The 19,850-nt window shown below is 42.5% G+C and overlaps 1 protein-coding gene and 1 long non-coding RNA gene across 2 annotated transcripts in view; both read left to right on the top strand.

Annotated features, from left to right (window-relative positions):
- The window catches only part of spg11 (SPG11 vesicle trafficking associated, spatacsin), a 102,347-nt gene that overhangs the window by 53,056 nt on the left and 29,441 nt on the right, over positions 1–19,850 (top strand). Inside the window, 15 exon segments of the mRNA XM_034175533.1 lie at positions 1,889–2,210; positions 2,448–2,576; positions 3,845–3,971; positions 6,904–7,065; positions 7,681–7,853; positions 7,967–8,101; positions 8,425–8,496; positions 10,763–10,890; positions 11,787–11,965; positions 12,945–13,131; positions 16,248–16,451; positions 16,562–16,668; positions 17,004–17,149; positions 18,904–19,068; positions 19,293–19,359. Of these exon segments, the coding sequence (XP_034031424.1) occupies positions 1,889–2,210; positions 2,448–2,576; positions 3,845–3,971; positions 6,904–7,065; positions 7,681–7,853; positions 7,967–8,101; positions 8,425–8,496; positions 10,763–10,890; positions 11,787–11,965; positions 12,945–13,131; positions 16,248–16,451; positions 16,562–16,668; positions 17,004–17,149; positions 18,904–19,068; positions 19,293–19,359 (2,303 nt within the window).
- Positions 1,117–2,161, top strand: LOC117516216. The gene is made up of 2 exons (XR_004562333.1): positions 1,117–1,185; positions 1,889–2,161. It is a non-coding gene; the product is annotated as an uncharacterized LOC117516216 (long non-coding RNA).

Here is a 19,850-nt window from a genome sequence, read left to right as displayed (position 1 = left end):
AAGTCAGTAGGTTTTGACCAGTTACCTTCACAATCTAACCAACAAACACACTTTTGAGTCAATTTATTAAACGTGCTTCACAAGGGTAATTTGTAACCCAGTCCACCCCCTGAACAAGCACATTGGCAACAGTGTCAGGAAAAACTCCCTCTGGCATTTTTTGATTATAGGAAGAAACCTCAAGCAAGCTGTACTCAGAGGGGTGACAATCTGCTTTGGCCATACGACCAAAAAAAACCCAAATAAACAAAGCACAACAAAGAATTGTCAAACATGCAAAGACAGAGATGATGGAACTATGTAAGCATCCATGTAACGTGCAGTGGTGATATGAACTATTTGTCCAAACAGTCAAGTGGTAAGACAACATGATGTAGAACACAACTGGGATCATCATAGGTCAGCTGACAGTTCTTGTTCTTCATAAATCCCCACCAATGTCCACAGGTTCCCTAGTATCCCCATCAATCCACAACAGATCATGGCCCTCAACAGTCCATTTGCCCCAGTGAAAATCATGACAATCGCCAGGATTCCAGCACTGTACAAATCATGTCATGCTCCTCTCCACGTTAGACCTCCCGGCTAGCAGTGATGGCAGTCTGAGTGATCTAAATATGACCTCTTCTTGTTTTGGCTGCCTCCACCTTTGCCCAGTGACACCATAGTGGATCTGCTATGGATTCCACATGTTGATTTGGCAAAAAAAAATCTTATGATGGATGCTCTTTGGTAATGAAATTCCAAATGTGTGACTAGAATTGGCACAGGTGCATAAAAGAAGTGATGACAAAAAAGAACCATTGAAAATACACTTTCAACATCTAGAAATCACACAGTTAGCCCCAGGGTTAGCAGAGTTAAAAACAAGAAACTGGACCCGAGATGCTTGACAGAGATTATTATCCACATTCAGGTCTCCCTGTTCAGCTGATGGTGATTTTGACCTCAAGGGTAGGTTGGTTGTGTTCTTTTTAGACAATGATATCGTGTTGCAAGTGGAGGACAAAACAGAACAGGCCTGATATTAATATTTCTGTCTCCCAGGATTCATCCAGATCACTTGCTGTGTGCTTGTGCCCACTCCTCCTCTCCCACTGTGCCCTCCAAACCCTAAGACCAGGACAGCTTGTCCAGCTCAAACTACAGCCTTGCTGCACTGGGACACACCTTCTGCACTGACCGGTAATCTGCTAAGAGTAGATCATGATGGGATGTCTGATAGAACAATTGGTACATGTTCTGATCCATTTCCAAAGGCATGGAGATATTAGAGGTCCAGCCCAGATACTGTATTTAGGGATTTGGAGACGAGCACTGGCACCAATCTGCTTCAGGGTCTATATCAGACTTACGTCTCTTCTATATGACTGCCCAAACATCAGCATAAATGTTGTGGAGCATCAGTTGACACTGCAAGATTTCTGTGAACTTTGGTGACTCAGAAGTAGACTGTAGTTGTGAATTGTGTACTTATCTTATTTGTGTTAGTCCATATGCTTAGGGTATGCCCAATCTGTTCCCAGTACATGTTGGGATATGCTCCAGCACCTATCATAACGCCCAAACAGACAGGCAAAGTCAGTTTAAGTAGCAGGAAAATACCAAGTAGTCTTTCCAAAAATAAGGCCTGATATCTTCCTTAATCTTGCAGTAAGTACTTACAGGCAATTCTGTGGTAACACAATTACAACGATAGCATTTGTTGTGATTATAATTCTGTTACTGTAGAATTACCCTTACTTTAAAAATTGTGGTTTAATTTTCAGCCTGGTTTTTACAGCGTAATGATTACTGGAAATAAAATCTTAGTTTTTAATCTTTTTCTTCATTTGATATTTTATAGGTCATGTCACTTATCTGACCTTTTTCTTGGCCTCCAATCTAGCTCCTGGGAATCTCGGTTGGCTTCCATTTACAGCAAAGCCCAAAAGTCAGTGGCTCCCTCTGCCTCCTCTGTCAAGCCTTCCAGGACCTCCTGGGTGTCCTCGCTCGCTCACTTGGAGTCCCACCAGGCTCTGACCTCGGCCCACAGCAGAGCACCCCCTTTTGGTGCACATGTCACCTTCTCTGTCCCTGAACTGTCCCGTCCATGTCTACTCGCCGTTTCAGAGTTCTCTGCCCTCCTGACTTTCATCTCCCCTGGCAACAAACAGACAACAGTGGCCTTCTGGGATTTGGAGTCTGGGAATGTGAGCTATCACCAGACGGTTGGTGAGGCTGTTCCAATTCAGCGCTGTGGAGAGCGACACCACAGACTGCTACTGAAGAGTAAGCCGCTGACAATATAACATGTTCATGGATCTCAGCAGCTTGTTTATTATCCAAATAAACTGAAACTGCTGTTGTCTGTCTGTGTGACACAAATGTTAAAACATTTTTGGGAAACAAAGCACTCAGTCATCCCTGTTTTATTTGTTCTCTCCCCCAGAAACTGGTGTGTTCAGGTCTTGTTCTCAGTTTCCCAGCAGGACCTTGTCAGCAGGCTGATGTTGTTTGGCAGCGCAGCAGTAGTAGATGCAATCTGTCATTTGAACAGCTGGGGGCGCTGCTCCATCCCCATTCATGCGCTGCAGGTAGGGGCAGTGCAAATCTTTCCCACATGCAAATCAGTCAGTTTTTGTTCTTATTTATAGCACCTTTCAACTGCTTGACAAGGGATATGAAACAAATATACAGTGCATCCTGAAAATATTCACAGCACTTTTTCCGCATTTTGTTATGTTACAGGCTGATTCCAAAATGTAGTAAATAATTTTTCTCCCCTCAAAATTCTACTTACAACACCCCATAATGACAACATGAAAAAAGTGTTTTGTTTTTTTAAGTTTTGCAAATTTATTAAAAATAAAAACTACGGTATTTTGTTGGTGCACCCTTGGCAGCAGTTACAGCATCAAGTTTTCTTGAATATGATGCCACAAGCTTGATGCACCTATCTTTGGGTAGTTTTGTCCATTCGTTTTTGCAGCACCTCTCAAGCTCCATCAGGTTGGATGGGGAGCGTTGGTGCACAGCCATTGTCAGATCTCTCCAGAGATGTTCAATCAGATTCGGGTCTGGGCTCTGGCTGGGATACTCAAGGACATTCACAGAGTTGTCCTGAATCTACTCCTTTGATATCTTGGCTGTGTGCTTAGGGTCATTGTCCTGCTGAAAGATGAACCGTTGCCCCAGTCTGAGGTCAAGAGCGTTCTGGAGCAGGTTTTCATCCAGCATGTCTCTGTACATTGCTGTATTCATCTTTCCCTCAACCCTGACTAGTCTCCCAGTTGCTGCTGCTGAAAAACATCCCCACAGCATGATGCTGCCACCACCATGCTTCACTGTAGGGATGGTAACTGGTTTTAATAAAGAGCAGTGACATTGCAGAACCATGTGACATTCTCCGCCTTCTAGTATTGACTGACTGATCATCTTGAGAGAAGATTGAAACTACAGTTAAGAAGTTGTATTTTCAGGATGTGGTCCAACAAAGTCTCTGTAATATTTTGTCACTGTTATTAATAGAAATATGACAAAAAGTTGATCTTGATGCAGAGGTATGTACATGGATCCCGGAGGGTTAAGGCGGTAATTTATTTGAATGGGTTGGCTACTTATCTGTTGAGTAAACCTGGCCATAGAGAACCACATGCTGCAGGCAATGGACAACATATCTTTGCAGGCAGCAAATATTTTATTTTCCGGACCTGCTACTACTACATTTTTGTGCCCTGCATGTCAATTATGGGAACTCCAAGTCTGGCATACATCTTAGGTGTAAAATCAACACTTCAGTGTAGATAGTTTTCTCCTTGATAAGAGCTGAAAAATGAATGTGTCAAGGTTTTGTGTGTTGCAGGCTGGGCTGAAAAACCGCCAGCTGGACACCGTGGATTTCTACCTGAAGAGTAAAGAAAACATCTTGAGCCCCTCTGCGTCTTTCAGCAACATGGATCAGCCAGTGTTCACTGAGCTCAACCTGAAAGGTGTGTGTGTAGGCACTCAAGAAAATACTTCACACAGTTACATTTCTCTTGCTATGTATATTTCAAAATGTAAATAAATATGACCAAAAATTAGCAGTATCTAAAAAGCTGAATTAAAAACTAAAATATAATAGCATTATTTGAGGCTTTTGCAGAGTATGGAAGCGCATTGCATTCACTGGATTAAAAAAATTTGAGCCCTGATCTTGTAATAATGAGAAAAGATCTTGTAATTACAAGATTTTTTTTTATGTGAGTTTGGTAGCACTACAGACCATAAATGTGACATTATTGAGTTTTTATCAAAGTATTTCCTTTCACCGTGGTAATTTGTTGACGGTCCCTGAGCTCGGGTCTCACAGCCGGCTGCACGTCAAGATCAGTGTAATTCATAAAGAACAGACGACATCTCATTTTGGTGAGACACCCTGTTGCCCTCACTGGAGGAATTTCATTCATTCAAGAACACCTCATGAGAAAAGCCACACTTTGTGTGCGATCACAGTGCACCTTCGGTGGTTACAAATCGGCTAATTTTCAATTATGATTTGGGAATTCTCATGTTTATCTTTACTGATGGATCGGAAGCAATGGAATTGCATAAACACGTTTTCTTCGTGGATGTGCAGTATGTGGTTCTGAGCAAAGCAGTGGTCAATGTGACACCTCATAATCAGGGACAAAGAGGGGTGAACCCCCAGCCAGGTACATGTCAGTCTGGGGGCCCCATGCTACTGAAGCACATTGTACGGAAGTTGGATTAAAACAATTAGACCTTATGTTGTAATTATGAGAAAAGATCTCATATTACGAGATCAAGGGTCTAATATTCTGTCCCAAGGGGGGACAGAGAAGGTGATGGCTTGGGGGAGGTGATGGTCTAGTGGTTAAAGCATTGGGCTTGAGACCAGAGGATCCTCGGTTCAAATCCCAGCCTGGCCGGAAAATCACCAAGGGCCCTTGTCCCAGTGTGTACTGGGTGCCTTGTATGGCAGCACCCTGGCATCGGGGTGAATGTGAGGCATTATTTGTAAAGCGCTTTGAGCGTCTGATGCAGATGGAAAAGCGCTATATGCAGTGGCTTGCAATAGTATTCAGCCCCTTGGTATTTCACATATTTTTGTTTGTTTATGGCGTTTCAAACCTGATATATATATATATATATATATATATATATATATATATATATATATATATATATATATAGACGTGCGGAATTCCTCCGCACGTCTGTCTCAATGTGCCGAAAAAGTGCTGATGTCCACGTCTTTTCACAATTCCTGTGCTAGTCAGACGACGTCCCGGATAAAACACAGTGTCCAGTTTGGAAATGAACTGCACATTCCACTGTTACAGGAGTTTTTGTCATGGAAAGAGGAGCAGAGGCTTTGCGCATCGCGGTGGTGCCGCATGGCGCACAGCAACGCCGTGATGAAGCCTCACGGGACATGTTCTGGCATGTCCAGGCACATCCACAATTTCTCGGATAATCACTCGATGGAAAAAACCACTGACAGCTGTCTGAATGCCATCTCAAGCCGTCCTGTGAGACCAAAACAGAGGTGTTCCTTTGTCTCGCTCCATCAGCAAATCGGTTGTGACCCGCTCGGCTTTCCATGACAAAATCTCTTGTTAAAAGTGAAATCTGCCGGAAAATGGTTGATGTCCAGCTCTTGTGATAACCAGAGAAAGTGCACACAATGGTCTCGGATCCACAGAGCCATCCGTTTAGAAATGATCCGGTGGTTTGTGGCTCTCGATGGCGGCACGGAGCGCGGCGCGCCGAGTGTCCTTAAAGCCGTCCTTAAAGCTGTAGTAACAGTCCTTATTCTCTGTGAAGCCTGTAACATTTTCACCGAAAGCCAGATAAATTTTTCGAATGGTTTCCAGCTGCCAGTCTCTAACAGTTTCTGAAAAAATTCTGATGGAAAAAAAGCCCAAATCATTCCGCCATTTCTTGACAATGAACATCCGCCTCACTCAAAGCCTGATCACAGGCGAATGACGCAACCAACAGGCGTGGAAAAACTCACGCATGCGCACGAGGGTTCAAATCCATAGGTTTTTGAAAAAAATAATAAGGTCGGATACTTTTCTAATAGACCTCGTATATACTAAGACTCCTTAGACTCAAACTGAATTTTAGAAATTTTTATATGAGAAACCTGATTTACTTTTTGTATTTGATATAGACCCTGATTTACTTTTTGTATTTGAAATGCCATAAACAAATTAAAATACGTGAAATACCAAGGGGCTGAACACTTTTGCAAGCCACTGTAAATGCAGTCCGTTTACCATTTAAATTATTATTATTTTTTTTTTTTTGATCCAGCAAATGCAATGTGCTTCTATTAGCAGAGATATGCATGCATTCTATGATTTTGTTTTACACTAGGGAGTTGCCACCTGTCACTGTGTAACAGATAATCACACCTTGATTAATATTTTTTGTTATAATGAAAGAGAATGACACAGATGATACTGTATTTGATTGTAGCTCCAAATGTCTGGTCCCTGTGTGGGGAGTAGAAAAGCTTAGAAAATCCCCAGTGAAATCATGGGGAGACCCCAACAAACAAAAACAAATTATGCTCTTTGTGATGAATCTTGTGTGGTTAGAAGGCTGAACATGTGACCATTTAGTGGCACGAAACACCATGTAGTCCTGGCATTATCTTGGTAAAATGTAACGTTTTATTGACATGTCACTTTTTGTTTGTTGAGAAAAAGAATTCTTGGAGATGATGGAGAACTTCTGTGGGCTTGTTTGCCATCATCCATCTTCTTTCCTCTAAGGTTCAGACGGAATGTTTGGATGTCATAGCACAAGCAACAAACGTGCCTCTTTGAAAAGGCTTTAAATTATTTGATAGATATTGTGCTAACGGTATTTGTGTGTGTGTGTGTGTGTGTGTGTGTGTGTGTGCAGGCGTGCAGGAGTTATGTCCTGCATTGAATCTCCTGTGTTCAGCAGTCAGGGACTCAAACAGCGACGTTCAGAGCCGACAGTTCTCAGAGCAGCTGCTCAATATCACCTTGAACTTTGTCAACACACAGATCCGCTCTGTGTTGTCTAACACACAGTACCCAGGTGCATTCACACCACTGCACAAACACATCACCAGTGTCGCCGAATCGATGGTCCCCCCTAAAAATTGGTCCGCCCTGCCTTCTCTGCGCATGTGTCATTAACCCGCGGTTCACTGATTATCACCTTGTTTCTGCTTCAAAACTGCACTCCAGTCATCATCTGTCTCAGCGACAAATATCTGAAGCTTTGTACAACAATCATTTCCACATACATTCAGCATTATTTCATCATAAAAGATGGAGGAAGCAATCAGAGCGCTGCAGCTACACAAGCTGCTAACTGATGCGTTCACTGCTCGTCGATCATTTGCAAAGCGTCACCATGTATCGCCTCGTTTTCTGCTTACAAGTGACTTTAGAATGATTAAGAAGTTTACCTTGTCAACTGATAATCCCATGAATCCATTTGATCGCTTTGGGTGAAGAGACTCTATTTCAGACGAGCTGCTGAGCTCCGAAATGACGCATGCGCAGTGGAGGCAGGGCGGATCAATTTTTAGGGGGGGGGGCATTAAGTCTGCGACACCGGCACTTCCACAGTTATTGTCAGAGGCATTTCGATTTTAATGTTCAGAGAGTTACACGCTGCTGTTCTGTGTCACTGTCTCGTCTGCAGATGAGACTGAAGGTGTGCGCAACTGTGTGGACGTTCTGGACCGGTACGTCACAGAGCTGAGGAGCTATATGAAGAGATTCCCCTGGCCAGCAGGGGGCGGCGTGTCCAACACAGATGCCACAGCTCCTGCTCAGGAAGCTGTGCAGGAAGAGTGGGAGCAGCTGCCAATGGAGGTGAAAACATAAGCGCAAACACATGAAGAGTTTCATATTGTTGGACTTAACCGTGTTTGTGTGCACCCTGCAGGAAGTGGTGCGTCAGTCGATTTAACTAATCAGATCCCAAGAGCTCAGGCTCACTGAGGAAGCGTGGCAGGCCGGAGCAGCGACTGTCCGCTCTGAGGATGGAGGGTCTGCGTCAAGTCTTCTCCTGCCTGCAGAGCCGGAATCTGCACACCGCCAGCACGCTCCTTACCAACATGGTGAGTTTCACCTCAATCACAGAATGAGTTTATTCAACTTTCTTCATGATTTACCGTTTAGCTGCAAAAAAACTAGACTTAATGTTTCTGAAAACAGCTATATAATATTTGCCTCTTAATGTTGTGAAAAGTAATGTTTGTTTTACGGCACTGTTACGTACGTAGTAACAGGAACAGGTCTTTCTAAGGAAATACCTGACAGACAGAATCAATGAAGTGGAGGAACCAAACATGCTTCTCCTTTAAACGTGAATTAACTAACATGAGCTGAAGTTTCTGTCTATGCAGACAAATGTTAAACAGTAGCTGATTTTCTTTTTCAGGGTTTCAATGTGAATAAAGAGCTTGACAATATCTGCGTCTACACTGATGACAAGGACCTTAGGGAGTTTGTGGTGAGCCTGGCATTTATAATATACACAAAAACCACTGCTTGTGTTATTGCTAGAAACACACATAAATGTGCTTGGTTTTTATTTTTTGTCAAGGTTCTAAATATACAGTATACAAGGATCTATCATGCCCCTGTTCTGTGGAATGATCTCCCTGCGTCAATAAAACAGTGAGATTCTGTGAAGATTTTCAAGTCCAGACTTAAGACGCACTTATTTTCCCTTTCATATGGCTAGCATACTGGTACAGTTTTGTTTTACGCTTTTTACTCTTTTAAATTCATTTATTAGTAATTGGAGTGGGCTGCAGCCTCAACTTTACCTAAATTCTGGGGTCTTTTAGTGAAGTTTAGGGCTAGTGGCCGGTGATCATCTTAGTATTTCTCTGTTTTTCTTGTTGTTTAATGCTGGCAAATTATACAGTATTTTTTGTCTTTCTGATGCCTGATTCTGTTTTTTCTCTCTGTTTAAGGTGCAGCTCCATCCAGAGATGGGAGTTGTATTTGTGTTGGCGATCCTCCTGTCCTGTGCGCCAATAGCATTTCTTGTATATTAGTCCGTGAATTGTTGCGTGAATTGTTCTGTAATTTATGTTTGTAGCATGGCCCAAGCAGAGGGGTCACCCCTTTGAGTCTGGTCTGCTTGAGGTTTCTTCCTCAGAGGGAGTTTTTCCTTACCACTGTTGCTCTGGGGGTTAGTAAGGTTAGACCTTACCTGTGTGAAGCGCTTTGAGGCAACTCTGTTGTGATTTGGCGCTATATAAATGAAAATAATTGAAAAAAAAAATTTTTTTTCTTTTGATGAAATGGTCTTTAGTCAGACTTGTGCTCATATTGAACTTGTTGGATAAACCGGTTAGTGCTGCAACACATGCACTGAATTTAGGGGTCCGTCACACATAGTGTGAGTTTTGGTCGATTTGTGTACAACTCAGGGTGACACACAGCGGTAGAGTCGAATGAGTGCACACAAATATTGCGCCGACGGGCAGGCGTGCACGATGCTGGCTCAACGGTTCATGCACGCGATGGTGTCTGTCGAGCAGCAACACAGTGTCAGCTGCTGCAGCTGATCGCATTGTGTTCCATGGGACGAGCTGCACCACATCACGCTGCTGATGTGGAGGAAAATGAAATAAAACCAGCTGTATAATTAGTGAGTATCACTGGGTTGATATGAATAATACATAAAGGTGGACGCAGTACAGAACCCCACAGTTAAACAACCCTGGTTTAAAAACCAGGGTTTCAGACATGTTCAGCTGGGAGGAGACCGCTGAGAAGACCTGATATGCTGGAGGGATTGTAAGATGTAACTCCCAAGAACGCCTTGGGATACCACAAAAAAACATTCAGTGCTTGATCTGTGTATTTCCACTGTGACTCAGACAAGTGGCAGAAAATGAATGACTGAAGATTTAGATATTCTCCAAAAAATGACCAAAGACCTGTGAGCAATGTTACCTTACTGATGTGTATTGCAATGCAGCATTGATGGTAATCAAGTCAAACAAGTACACATTTCTGATTTCTGGTGGTTTTTGTGTATGTATGTATGTATTTGTTGATCCTTTTTTTTGGGGGGGGGGGTCATTTGAGGTGCCCTGTGAAAGCCCTAGGTGCCCTAAGAGCCCTAGTTTGAGTGTAGGGGTGTGTCCAACTCCATTTTGCTATTTATGTATCGTAAGCATGGTTCAGGGCACACAGGGCTGTATTTAGTCACTTAAAGTAATCACTTAAATTAAACCGATCACATTGTCAACTGTCACCTTTAAGAACCAGGTGTGCTAGTTCCTGACACAATGCTGTTAAGAATGCAAACTCAAGTAGGAGGCTTTCTGATGAGGAAACGTATCTGGATAAAGTACAGAGTACGTGAGTGGATCGTTTTTGGGAACACCCACCAAGGCTCCCTGAGGTGAAGCAGTAAAGTCACTTTTAATTCAGCTCAGATTTGTTGTGTGTGTATAGGTAGTATATGTACACAGTGACCCTCCCTGTATATGGTGTGTCGAAATATTACGCAACATAAAACCAAAAAAACTCTGTACTCAACTTCAGACTGTTTTGGGGGAAAGTCTTCTGTTCAGACATTTTCTGCTACCTTATAGCAACAGAACAGCACCACACCTTACCACACCTTATTTTAAGACCAACATGACCAGATTTGACTTGACAGCAATGTAATGCTCCAGTTCTTCATGCATTCACTGATTTATTTGCCCGCCTTTTCAAGCATTTATTTTGCCAATGATTGGCTGGATGTTCAGGTGGAGGAGCTGTCAAGGCGGAGTCGTTTACCTGAGGAGGAGTTGCAAAGTGTGGAGTTCATCAGGGCAATGGAAAGGCTGGGGTCACTTCCTGCTTCTCGCTGTTCAGCAAATACGACACCTCGAAGGTAATGATACTGAGAGTTCTCGATCATATAAAACCAATGTGCTTGTTGCCAAATCCAATCTGCAATCAGCTCTTAATTTGTTTTATTAGGGGATAAAAAGAAAAGGAAAAAAAACTTGCATAAAAAAGATTTTTATGCAAGCTAAATTGAAACTGTTGTTGATGTTAAATATCAAATATTGCAAGAAATCCTTTTAATCAAACACTTTGCTTTCTGAAGTCATGACACAGTCATTTACACGATGCTCGGTCTCCTTTTCCGTGGAAGTATTTTTCCTACAGCACAGCCAGTGGGCTCCGCGTCACTATGTACAGGGATCCAGTCAGTCAGTCATGCAGGTTACTTCAGTTGCACTGACCCAATTGTCACCAAACCTGGTATATGCATTATGCCTAGTGACCCCAGGAACACTATTGACTTTGGGATCCCAACGTCAAGGCCACTGGAGTATACTTTGTAAAAATCTTGTGAGCACAGTAACTTATTTAAATGCCTGATTGTCACCAAACCTGATGTGTGTGTTAGGTATAGTGACCCCAAGAAGCCCATTGACTTTGTGGTCAAAAGATCAAGGTCACTGGAACATACTTGTGAGCACAATAGCATTTTTTTCTAATTTCCTGGTTGTCACCAAACTTGGTATGTGTGTTAGGCATGGTGACCCCAGGAAGTCTATTGATGTTAGAGTCAAAATTGGTCAAAGTCTAAAATCACTGAACTTTTTAAAAGCCTTCTGCAGAAAAGCATCACTTCTTAATGGTAAGCATATCAAAGTTTATCCAGGATGCCCTGAGTTAGTGCAGACTAAGCGCTTGTTTTAACTGTTAACAGATTCCCATGTTGTTCCTGTTAAACCCTTTTTTTTCCACAAGTCTGAGTACTTCAATCTGTCTCAGCATTCTGCAGATCATTGGTTGTGAGGTAGGTGGCAGTGAGGTTCTGGAGGAGCTGCTGGAACAGATGAGGTCTCAGGAGGCGGCAGAAGAACTCTGGAAGAATGTCAGAGTAGACTGGATCAGGAACTGGGACCAGAGCAGCCAAACCGCCATCCTTCTGTCCAGACTACAGCATACAGGTATGATGCTTCCTTATCAGTCATCTCTGTTTTATGCACTGGGACTACTGCAGCATTTCTTTTTGCATGTCTGACAGTTCTTTCTTGTGCTTTGCTTTCATTTGTAATTTTGTTATTGTTAGCATGGCCAAAGCAGATGGTCACCCCTCTGAGTCTAGTCTGCTTGAGGTTTCTCCCTATTATCGAAATGCCTGATAGAGTTTTTCCTTACCACTGTTGCCAACACGCTGGCTCAGGGGTAGGTAAGGTTAGAGCTTACTCCTGTGAAGCATCTTGGGTCAACTTATGTTGTGATTTGGTGGTGTATAAATAAATCGAATTGGAGAGGACACCCCTACTCTGATAGCAACTGGTAGCTCCTTTCGCCATCATGCAATTAAGGCCAAGAAGAGTCTGGACTCAGATGGCAGTGCCAGACAGCATTTTTGTGAGGAACGTAGTGACAAGATGGAGTATAAAAGTTTTTATCATTGAGTTAAAGTCGCTGAGTGAGGATGCAATCGTCACTCTGTTGACAAGAATTAGTGACTTAAATTTGATTAGGGCTGCTATGGGTAGCCAGTGAATATCAGTGTGTAGTGGAAAAATGAGACCCTTTGCGTTGATTGAGTGCCAGACACGCCGATGCGTTCTGAACCATCTATAAGGGTTTCACTACACATGCCGGAAGTCTAACTAGAAGGGCAATGTTGTAGTCATAATCCTCTATCTTATCTACATTTTTATGCAGTTGTCAAAATATAGGTCAGTATCCACAGTCACTATAACCTTCCTTCTTTGCCCACTGCTGATCAGAAACTGACACTAAATCTCTGGGGCTTTGGAGCAACTGGAAGTACTTCTGTGTTAAATGGACTGCATTTAACACAGAGTTTAACACTGCATTTAACACTGTGTTGTTGTTTCGGTTGTAGAAACATCTCTTTTTCTTCTTCTTCTGACCACTCTCTTCATGCGTTCTGTGTCTGTGGTTCATTAGAATTGAATTCCTGTGATTCGTCGGTCCTGTGGCATTACCTTACCGCTCTCCATGACCAATGCCGAGTGATTGACTGGATCCAGAACAGCCAAACTTCCCGGTGGCCAGAGTTGACCCCAGAACTTGTAAACAACAACACGGTCTGCAGCACCTACATGAGGGAGAACATCCTGGACCTTCTTGCCAGGTCCAGCAGCCATCTGTGGATGTTTCTTCATCAATGTAGAAAAAATTGTGGAACTACAAAGAATTTTTCTTGATTATTTTGTGGCAGGGTCAAAAAGATGAAACATTAAACGGTGGGTGGTGTCAGATCAGGACAGTGTCAGATCTTGGATCTTACAGTAGTGTTCCAAATAATAACAGTGCTATGTGACTAAAAAGATTAATCCAGGTTTTGAGTATATTTCTTATTGTTACGTGGGAAACAAGGTACCAGTAGATTCAGTAGATTCTCACAAATCCAACAAGACCCAGCATTCATGATATGCACACTTTTAAGGCTATGAAATTGGGCTATTGGTAAAAAAAAAAAGTAGAAAAGGGGGTGTTCACAATAATAGTAGCATCTGCTGTTGACGCTACAAACTCAAAACTATTATGTTCAAACTGCTTTTTTAGCAATCCTGTGAATCACTAAACTAGTATTTAGTTATATAACCACAGTTTTTCATGATTTCTTCACATCTGTGAGGCATTAATTTTGTTGGTTTTGAACCAAGATTTACTTGTTTACTAGATTAGGAATGAACATATCAGAGGGACAGCTCAGGTGGGACGGTTTGGAGACAAAGTCATAGAGGTGAGATTGAGATGGTTTGGACATGTGCAGAGGAGGGGCCCAGGGTATATAGGGAGAAGGATGCTGAGGATGGAGCCACCAGGCAAGAGGAGAAGAGAGAGACCAAAGAGGAGGTTCATGGATGTGCTGAGAGAGGACATGCAGGTGGTTGGTGTGACAGAGGAAGATACAGAGGACAGGGTGAGATGGAAACGATTGATCTGCTGTGGCGACCCCTAACGGGAACAGCCGAAAGACAAAGAAGAAGAAGAAGACTAGTGTGCTTGGGGTCATTGTCTTGTTGAAACACCCATTTCAAGGGCATGTCCTCTTCAGCATAAGGCAACATGCCCTCTTCAAGTATTTTGACATATCCAAACTGATCCATGATAACTGGTATGTGATATATAGGCCCAACACCATAGTAGGAGAAACATGCCCATATCATGATGCTTGCACCACCATGCTTCAGTGTCTTCACTGTGAACTGTGGCTTGAATTCAGAGTTTGGGGGTCGTCTCACAAACTGTCTGCGGCCCTTGGACCCAAAAAGAACAGTTTTACTGTCATCAGTCCACAAAATATTCCTCCATTTCTCTTTATGCCAGTTGATGTGTTCTTTGGCAAATTGTAACCTCTTCTGCACGTCTTTTATTTAACAGAGGGACTTTGCAGGGGATTCTTGCAAATAAATTAGCTTCACACAGACGTCTTCTAACTGTCACAGCACTTACAGGTAACTCCAAACTGTCTTTGATCATCCTGGAGCTGATCAATGGGTGAGCCTTTGGCATTCTGGTTATTCTTCTATCCATTTTGATGGTTGTTTTCCGTTTTCTTCCACACATCTCTGGTTTTTATGTCCATTTTAAAGCATTGGAGATGATTGTAGATGAACAGCCTATAATTTTTTGCACCTGCGTATAAGTTTTTCCCTCTCCAGTCAACTTTTTAATCAAACTACACTGTTCTTCTGAACAGTGTCTTGAACGTCCCATTTTCCTCAGGCTTTCAAAGAGAAAACATGTTCAATAGGTGCTGGCTTCATCCTTAAATAGGGGACACCTGATTCACACCTGTTTGTTGCACAAAATTGACAAACTCACTGACTGAATGTGAACACCCCCTTTTCTACTTTTTTTTTTTTACTAATAGCCCAATTTCATAGCCTTAAAGTAGACCTGCATTGAAATAAATGTGGTCAGATTTCAGAAACAAATAGCTGATATGTATTTATAAGACCCTTGTGAATGCAGTAAAGTAAATCTGTAAGCCCAAATTTGTAATTCAGCGGAGAAATCTTCGTTTAAAAATGACAAATTTGCAGCTAAAATTTAGCCCTCTGTGAAAACAGTTTGTACAGCCGTATCATTTCCATGACGTCAGGGACAAGACGACGCGCTCCCGCCTTCAGTCCGATCCCGCATTGAAATTGATTTTATCTGTTAGTAATGTTACTTATACACGTCCTGGTTTCAACATCCAAAAGTAAGCTGCAATGAATGTGAGATACAGATCTGTGTGCTCAGATCAGCAATGACATCGACAGCGGGCGTCGTTCTTCCTCTCCCGCTCTCTGCCTCCGCTACGCTCGCTGTTTTAATGCGAAGCGGCCAGTACACCTGTTGCTGCAAGGACAGACTTCTTGCGGCAAAATCCACAGCACCGCACGTCTCGGCAATCGTAGCCCCAGAGCTCCATGGACGCTGAGAGAGGTTTATATATTTTTAATGACTGGGATTCTTTGTGGGTCTCGCCTCCCTATCCCGCGATGGTACCGGAGGCGAAAGACAGTAGATTTTCATTGCAACACCACTCAATCAAACGGGCGTATGAAAAAGTCCCCCAAAATAATTTTCAAGCACAAATAAAAGAAATGTGTACTCACCAAACGTGCCGCAAGACAATATGAAGTTTTAAAAAAAGTAGATCCTTCCGTATAAGACAAGAAAAAGGTGCAGATGTAAACTGACGTAAATCCACAAATTACAATTGGCGCAATGCATGCTGGGAGAGGGTCTTGTCCGTGACGTCTCGGCAGCGTCCATGATGAGAGGGACAATTTGTGGAGGGCTAAATGTTAGCTGTAAATTTGTCATTTTCAAATGAAGATTTCTCCGTTGAATGACAGATCTGGGCTTGCAGATTTACTTTGCTACATTCAGAAGGATCTCATGTGTAGTAATTTTTTGTTCAAAAAATCTGACTGCATTTTTTTCAATGCAGGTCTCCTTTAAGAGTGTGCATATCATGAATGCTTGGTCTTGTTGGATTTATGAGAATCTGCTGAATCTACTGGTACCTTGTTTCCCATGTAACAATAAGAAATATACTCAAAACCTGGATTAATCTTTTTAGTCACATAGCACTACTATTATTCTGAACACTACTGTACATTACATGACTACTTGCTACTATTTGGATACATAGATGAAATGTTTTCAACATAAAAACACCTGAGAGCTGGTAGGAATCTTGCTTTGAACATGTGTAATAAAGTATTTTCTGTGTTATCCCTCCAGATCAGGCATTTTCATTCAAGGAGAATTGGAGGACTTGAAGCAGCTGTTATGGAGGCTGGCTCAGGGTCAGGGGTTGATGGCTTCACCTCTGCCCATTCCTCACTACCGCTCCCCACTTGGCCTGGACCTCCACAGCCTCTTCATCACCTTCTGCCTGGACCACAACTTGCACTACTTGCTCTACACTTACCTGAATTATTACAGGTGTGACTGTGGAGAGGACGGCATGATTGTGTTTGTGTTTGTAAGGCATATGGCTGAGCTGACAATAAGATAGTCAACATCTAAATGTGTACCGTTTTTCACCTCTTCAGATTGACACCCAGAAATTGTCCCATATTGACCAATAAGAGCCTTTTTGAGAGCCACCCCTGGTTTGAAATGCTGGTGAAGATCCAGGAGATAACCAGAAATCCGTCAGGTACCAGGCTGCTCAAGGACTTGTTCTCACAGGATTGTAGTTTGGATTATCATAAAGGGAAGAATATTGCTGAGGTTTTAAGATTATCCAAACTGCAGGAAGAACCAGACCTTCACTTGAAGAAGGCTTTATATACTATACGTATAATTTCGACTTTTGAAAAGTAAATAAAATCAGTATAGCCTGTTTTGTTTGTTTGTTTTTTTTAAACAACCTCTTGAAACTGTCAGAGTAGCTATCCAAGAGATTGATTCTAGTAGGTTGTAGAAGATTCTTTGCAACTTTGTCCGATTGCACATCCAGTGCCAGTAACTTTTTTTTTCCTGTTTCTCCAGATCCAGTTCTGGTCTTCCAGGCTAGTCTGACCAGTGCACAGGTCCTGTTACCAGGTGGCCAGGCATCGCTCAGCAGCCTGCTGTTAGAGGGACACAGTCTGCTCGCTCTGGCTACCATCATGTTTGCCCCAGGAGGAGTTGACCAGGTAAACTGAACCTACTGAATTTACTGGAAAAATATATTTCACATTAATGTTAAATGTACCTGTCTGCTTGTAAGTTGCAAAAGATTGATATTTTAACTTTTATTGGCACTAGTGATTTTGCAGAAACAACCAATTTGATGTGGTGCATTAATTGTTAGTGGATGAACGCAGAAGTGAGCGGCTTTACAGTTTGGCCACAACATATGTGGGATCAGCAGATAGAGGAGGCAAAATGCTGAAACCTATAGCATCTGCAGTAATAGTTAGATTAGCAAGTTTGTTCACTGAACAAGGTACAGCTGCTTCAGGTGGTCTTTCAGATTGGCTTCACAAGTTAATTCTGAATAAATAGAAGGACAAGGTCTAAAGGTCCACACTGAGACTGATTATGTTCATCACATTTAAAAGTTAAAAACCCTTCACTGTGTCTCAGTCTGGAAATTTGTTGTCATGCACTCTTACACACATGGAGGGAGGGAGTTGTTCTTCTTCTGTCAGGTTGAAGTATGATGGTAGTGTAGAGCAGTGATTCTCAACCTAGGGTGCCGTGATCGATCGTCAGGGGTGCCGTGGGCAATTATCAAATATCACCATTATTGGGTGTATGTGCTGTAATAGTGTGGCAGATGATGTAATGCTCTTTTATTCCAGTAGATGGCAGCAAAGCGCTGTACTATAGTATAATAGACAGTCGAGTTAGTGTTGCGTGACACATGACAGTGGCAGTGTAATATGAGCAAGTGACAGTGATGGAGAAATTTTTGAAAAGAGAAAATACAAATGCCACTGGGGATCCTGGACAAAATTCAGACGCAGATGGAGATGATGGGCCACCAAAGAAAAAAGAAGATGGTGAAATCGAGGCAATATAGCGAAAGCTACCTTTCATTTGGATTTCCTTTTTTTTTTGCGGACTACAGCGTGAATCTCAGCTGCTCACGGAGCATGGCTCCTCTGGGGAAGGAGAAACCGCGTTGGCTGTGGACGTGTGTGGGGAAGGCGGCCTGACCTCCGTTGATGTCACCGTGGTCAGACTTGGGCCTTCTCACTCACAACTGGGTTCGCTGAAGGCAGCCTCTGCGCTCTGTGAATATTAGAGTGGCAGATTATTGTGAATAAAAGTGTCGACACGTCTAAAAAAACACTTGAGATCAGAGCGCAGAATGCTTGAGGATTTTCGAAATGCAGTGTTTTCTGTATCGATTTTCTATTGCGATAATTGGGTTTTGCGCAAAAGCAGAGGTAATAGAATTATAATATTATTTTGGTTGGTGGTGTGCCGCAGGATTTTGTAAATATAAAAAGGGTGCCGCGGCTCAAAAAAGGTTGGAAATCACTGGTGTAGAGCATCAATTTATCTGTGAGACTTTGACAATTGTGGCCTTTCAGTACCAGAATCTCAATGGGCGGGACTTTTGACTAGGTTTTTGCTGGTCTATGGAGTGCACATTTTCTGTTGCTAAACAATTTAAAGGAAGGTTGTAAATATCCTTAACAAAGGTCCCAGTTTATAGCATTCTGTAGTTGCCTGTTTTGAGATATAAGGAATATAAAAATGGAAGTCATCCAATCCATTCTGGTTGTCTTTTTTTCCCTGGGTGGGAACAGTTTGTATTGTTCAGTTTGAAGATTCTTTACTTCTCATGTGCATTTGTCTTGTGTTGGGTGTGTGTGTGTGTGTGTGTGTGTGTGTGTGTGTGTGTGTGTGTGTGTGTGTGTGTGTGTGTGTGTGTGTGTGAGAACCCTATATGCAGGTTGTGGTTCAGGGTGAAAGGTCCTGCAGGTCAGAGAGGGCGATTGACCCTCAACTCCTAAAGATGGCCCTGGCCCCCTACCCCAAACTGAGGGCTGCCCTCTTTCCCACTGGGTCTCGAGGAAACAGCCTGTCCTCTGATATCTCTGTGTACCATCTCCTTCAGGTACTCACACCTGATTTGTTTGTCTGAGAGCCTACTGGTGCTGTACTTACACCCACAGGCACAGTACTGCCCTCTGCTGTTTTCTATCAGTATCTCAAAGTCTCTTTTTTTTTTTTGGAGCACCCCTGTGAAAGCCAGTTGTTTGCCTTGTAGGTCAGTAATCTGAGTTTGATGTGTTTTTTTAGTTAAATGCTGATGAAATGTTCTTGCTACCTATTTTCCAGTCATTACACCCTCTGGATGTGTCCAGGCTGTTTGGCTGGCAGGCGGCAAACACCCTCAACTCCACTGGTGTGTAACAGCGTCAAGGTTACCACAAGATTATCACCATTTCAGTCACATAAAATACTTAAAAATGCTTTGAAATATGATTGTAAAGTGGTTCACTTTCATAATAACAGGAACAACAATACTAATTACAGTAGGGTCCTCGTAGGACTTTTTCCTGCTCGGGCCCTAATAATAAAAGCCGCAGTTGTAGCATCATTTCGTCATGGTCTTACAGAAATGTAAGTCTTGTTGCAGCCAGGGTGTGCAGAGCAACAGCAGCTACATTGCAAGCATGTGTCTTCGTGAGATGAGACTACAGCACAGCATTTCGAGCATGTTCAAAACTTACACGATACGACTGGTGCTGTATTTTCTATATAACATCATAACGCACATAACCTGGTGTTACATACATGTTATTCCAAGCAGGGAGACCTATAAACTAATATAATGTAGATCAACCAAAAGAATATTTATAAAAAAAAGGTAAACTTGCGCACCTTTAAAGGGTC

The sequence above is a fragment of the Thalassophryne amazonica genome, chromosome 8 (assembly GCF_902500255.1).
Source record: "Thalassophryne amazonica chromosome 8, fThaAma1.1, whole genome shotgun sequence".
NCBI lineage: Eukaryota > Metazoa > Chordata > Actinopteri > Batrachoidiformes > Batrachoididae > Thalassophryne > Thalassophryne amazonica.
Note: the sequence above shows the minus strand (reverse complement) of the source record. Positions and strands in the feature narration are given on the sequence as shown.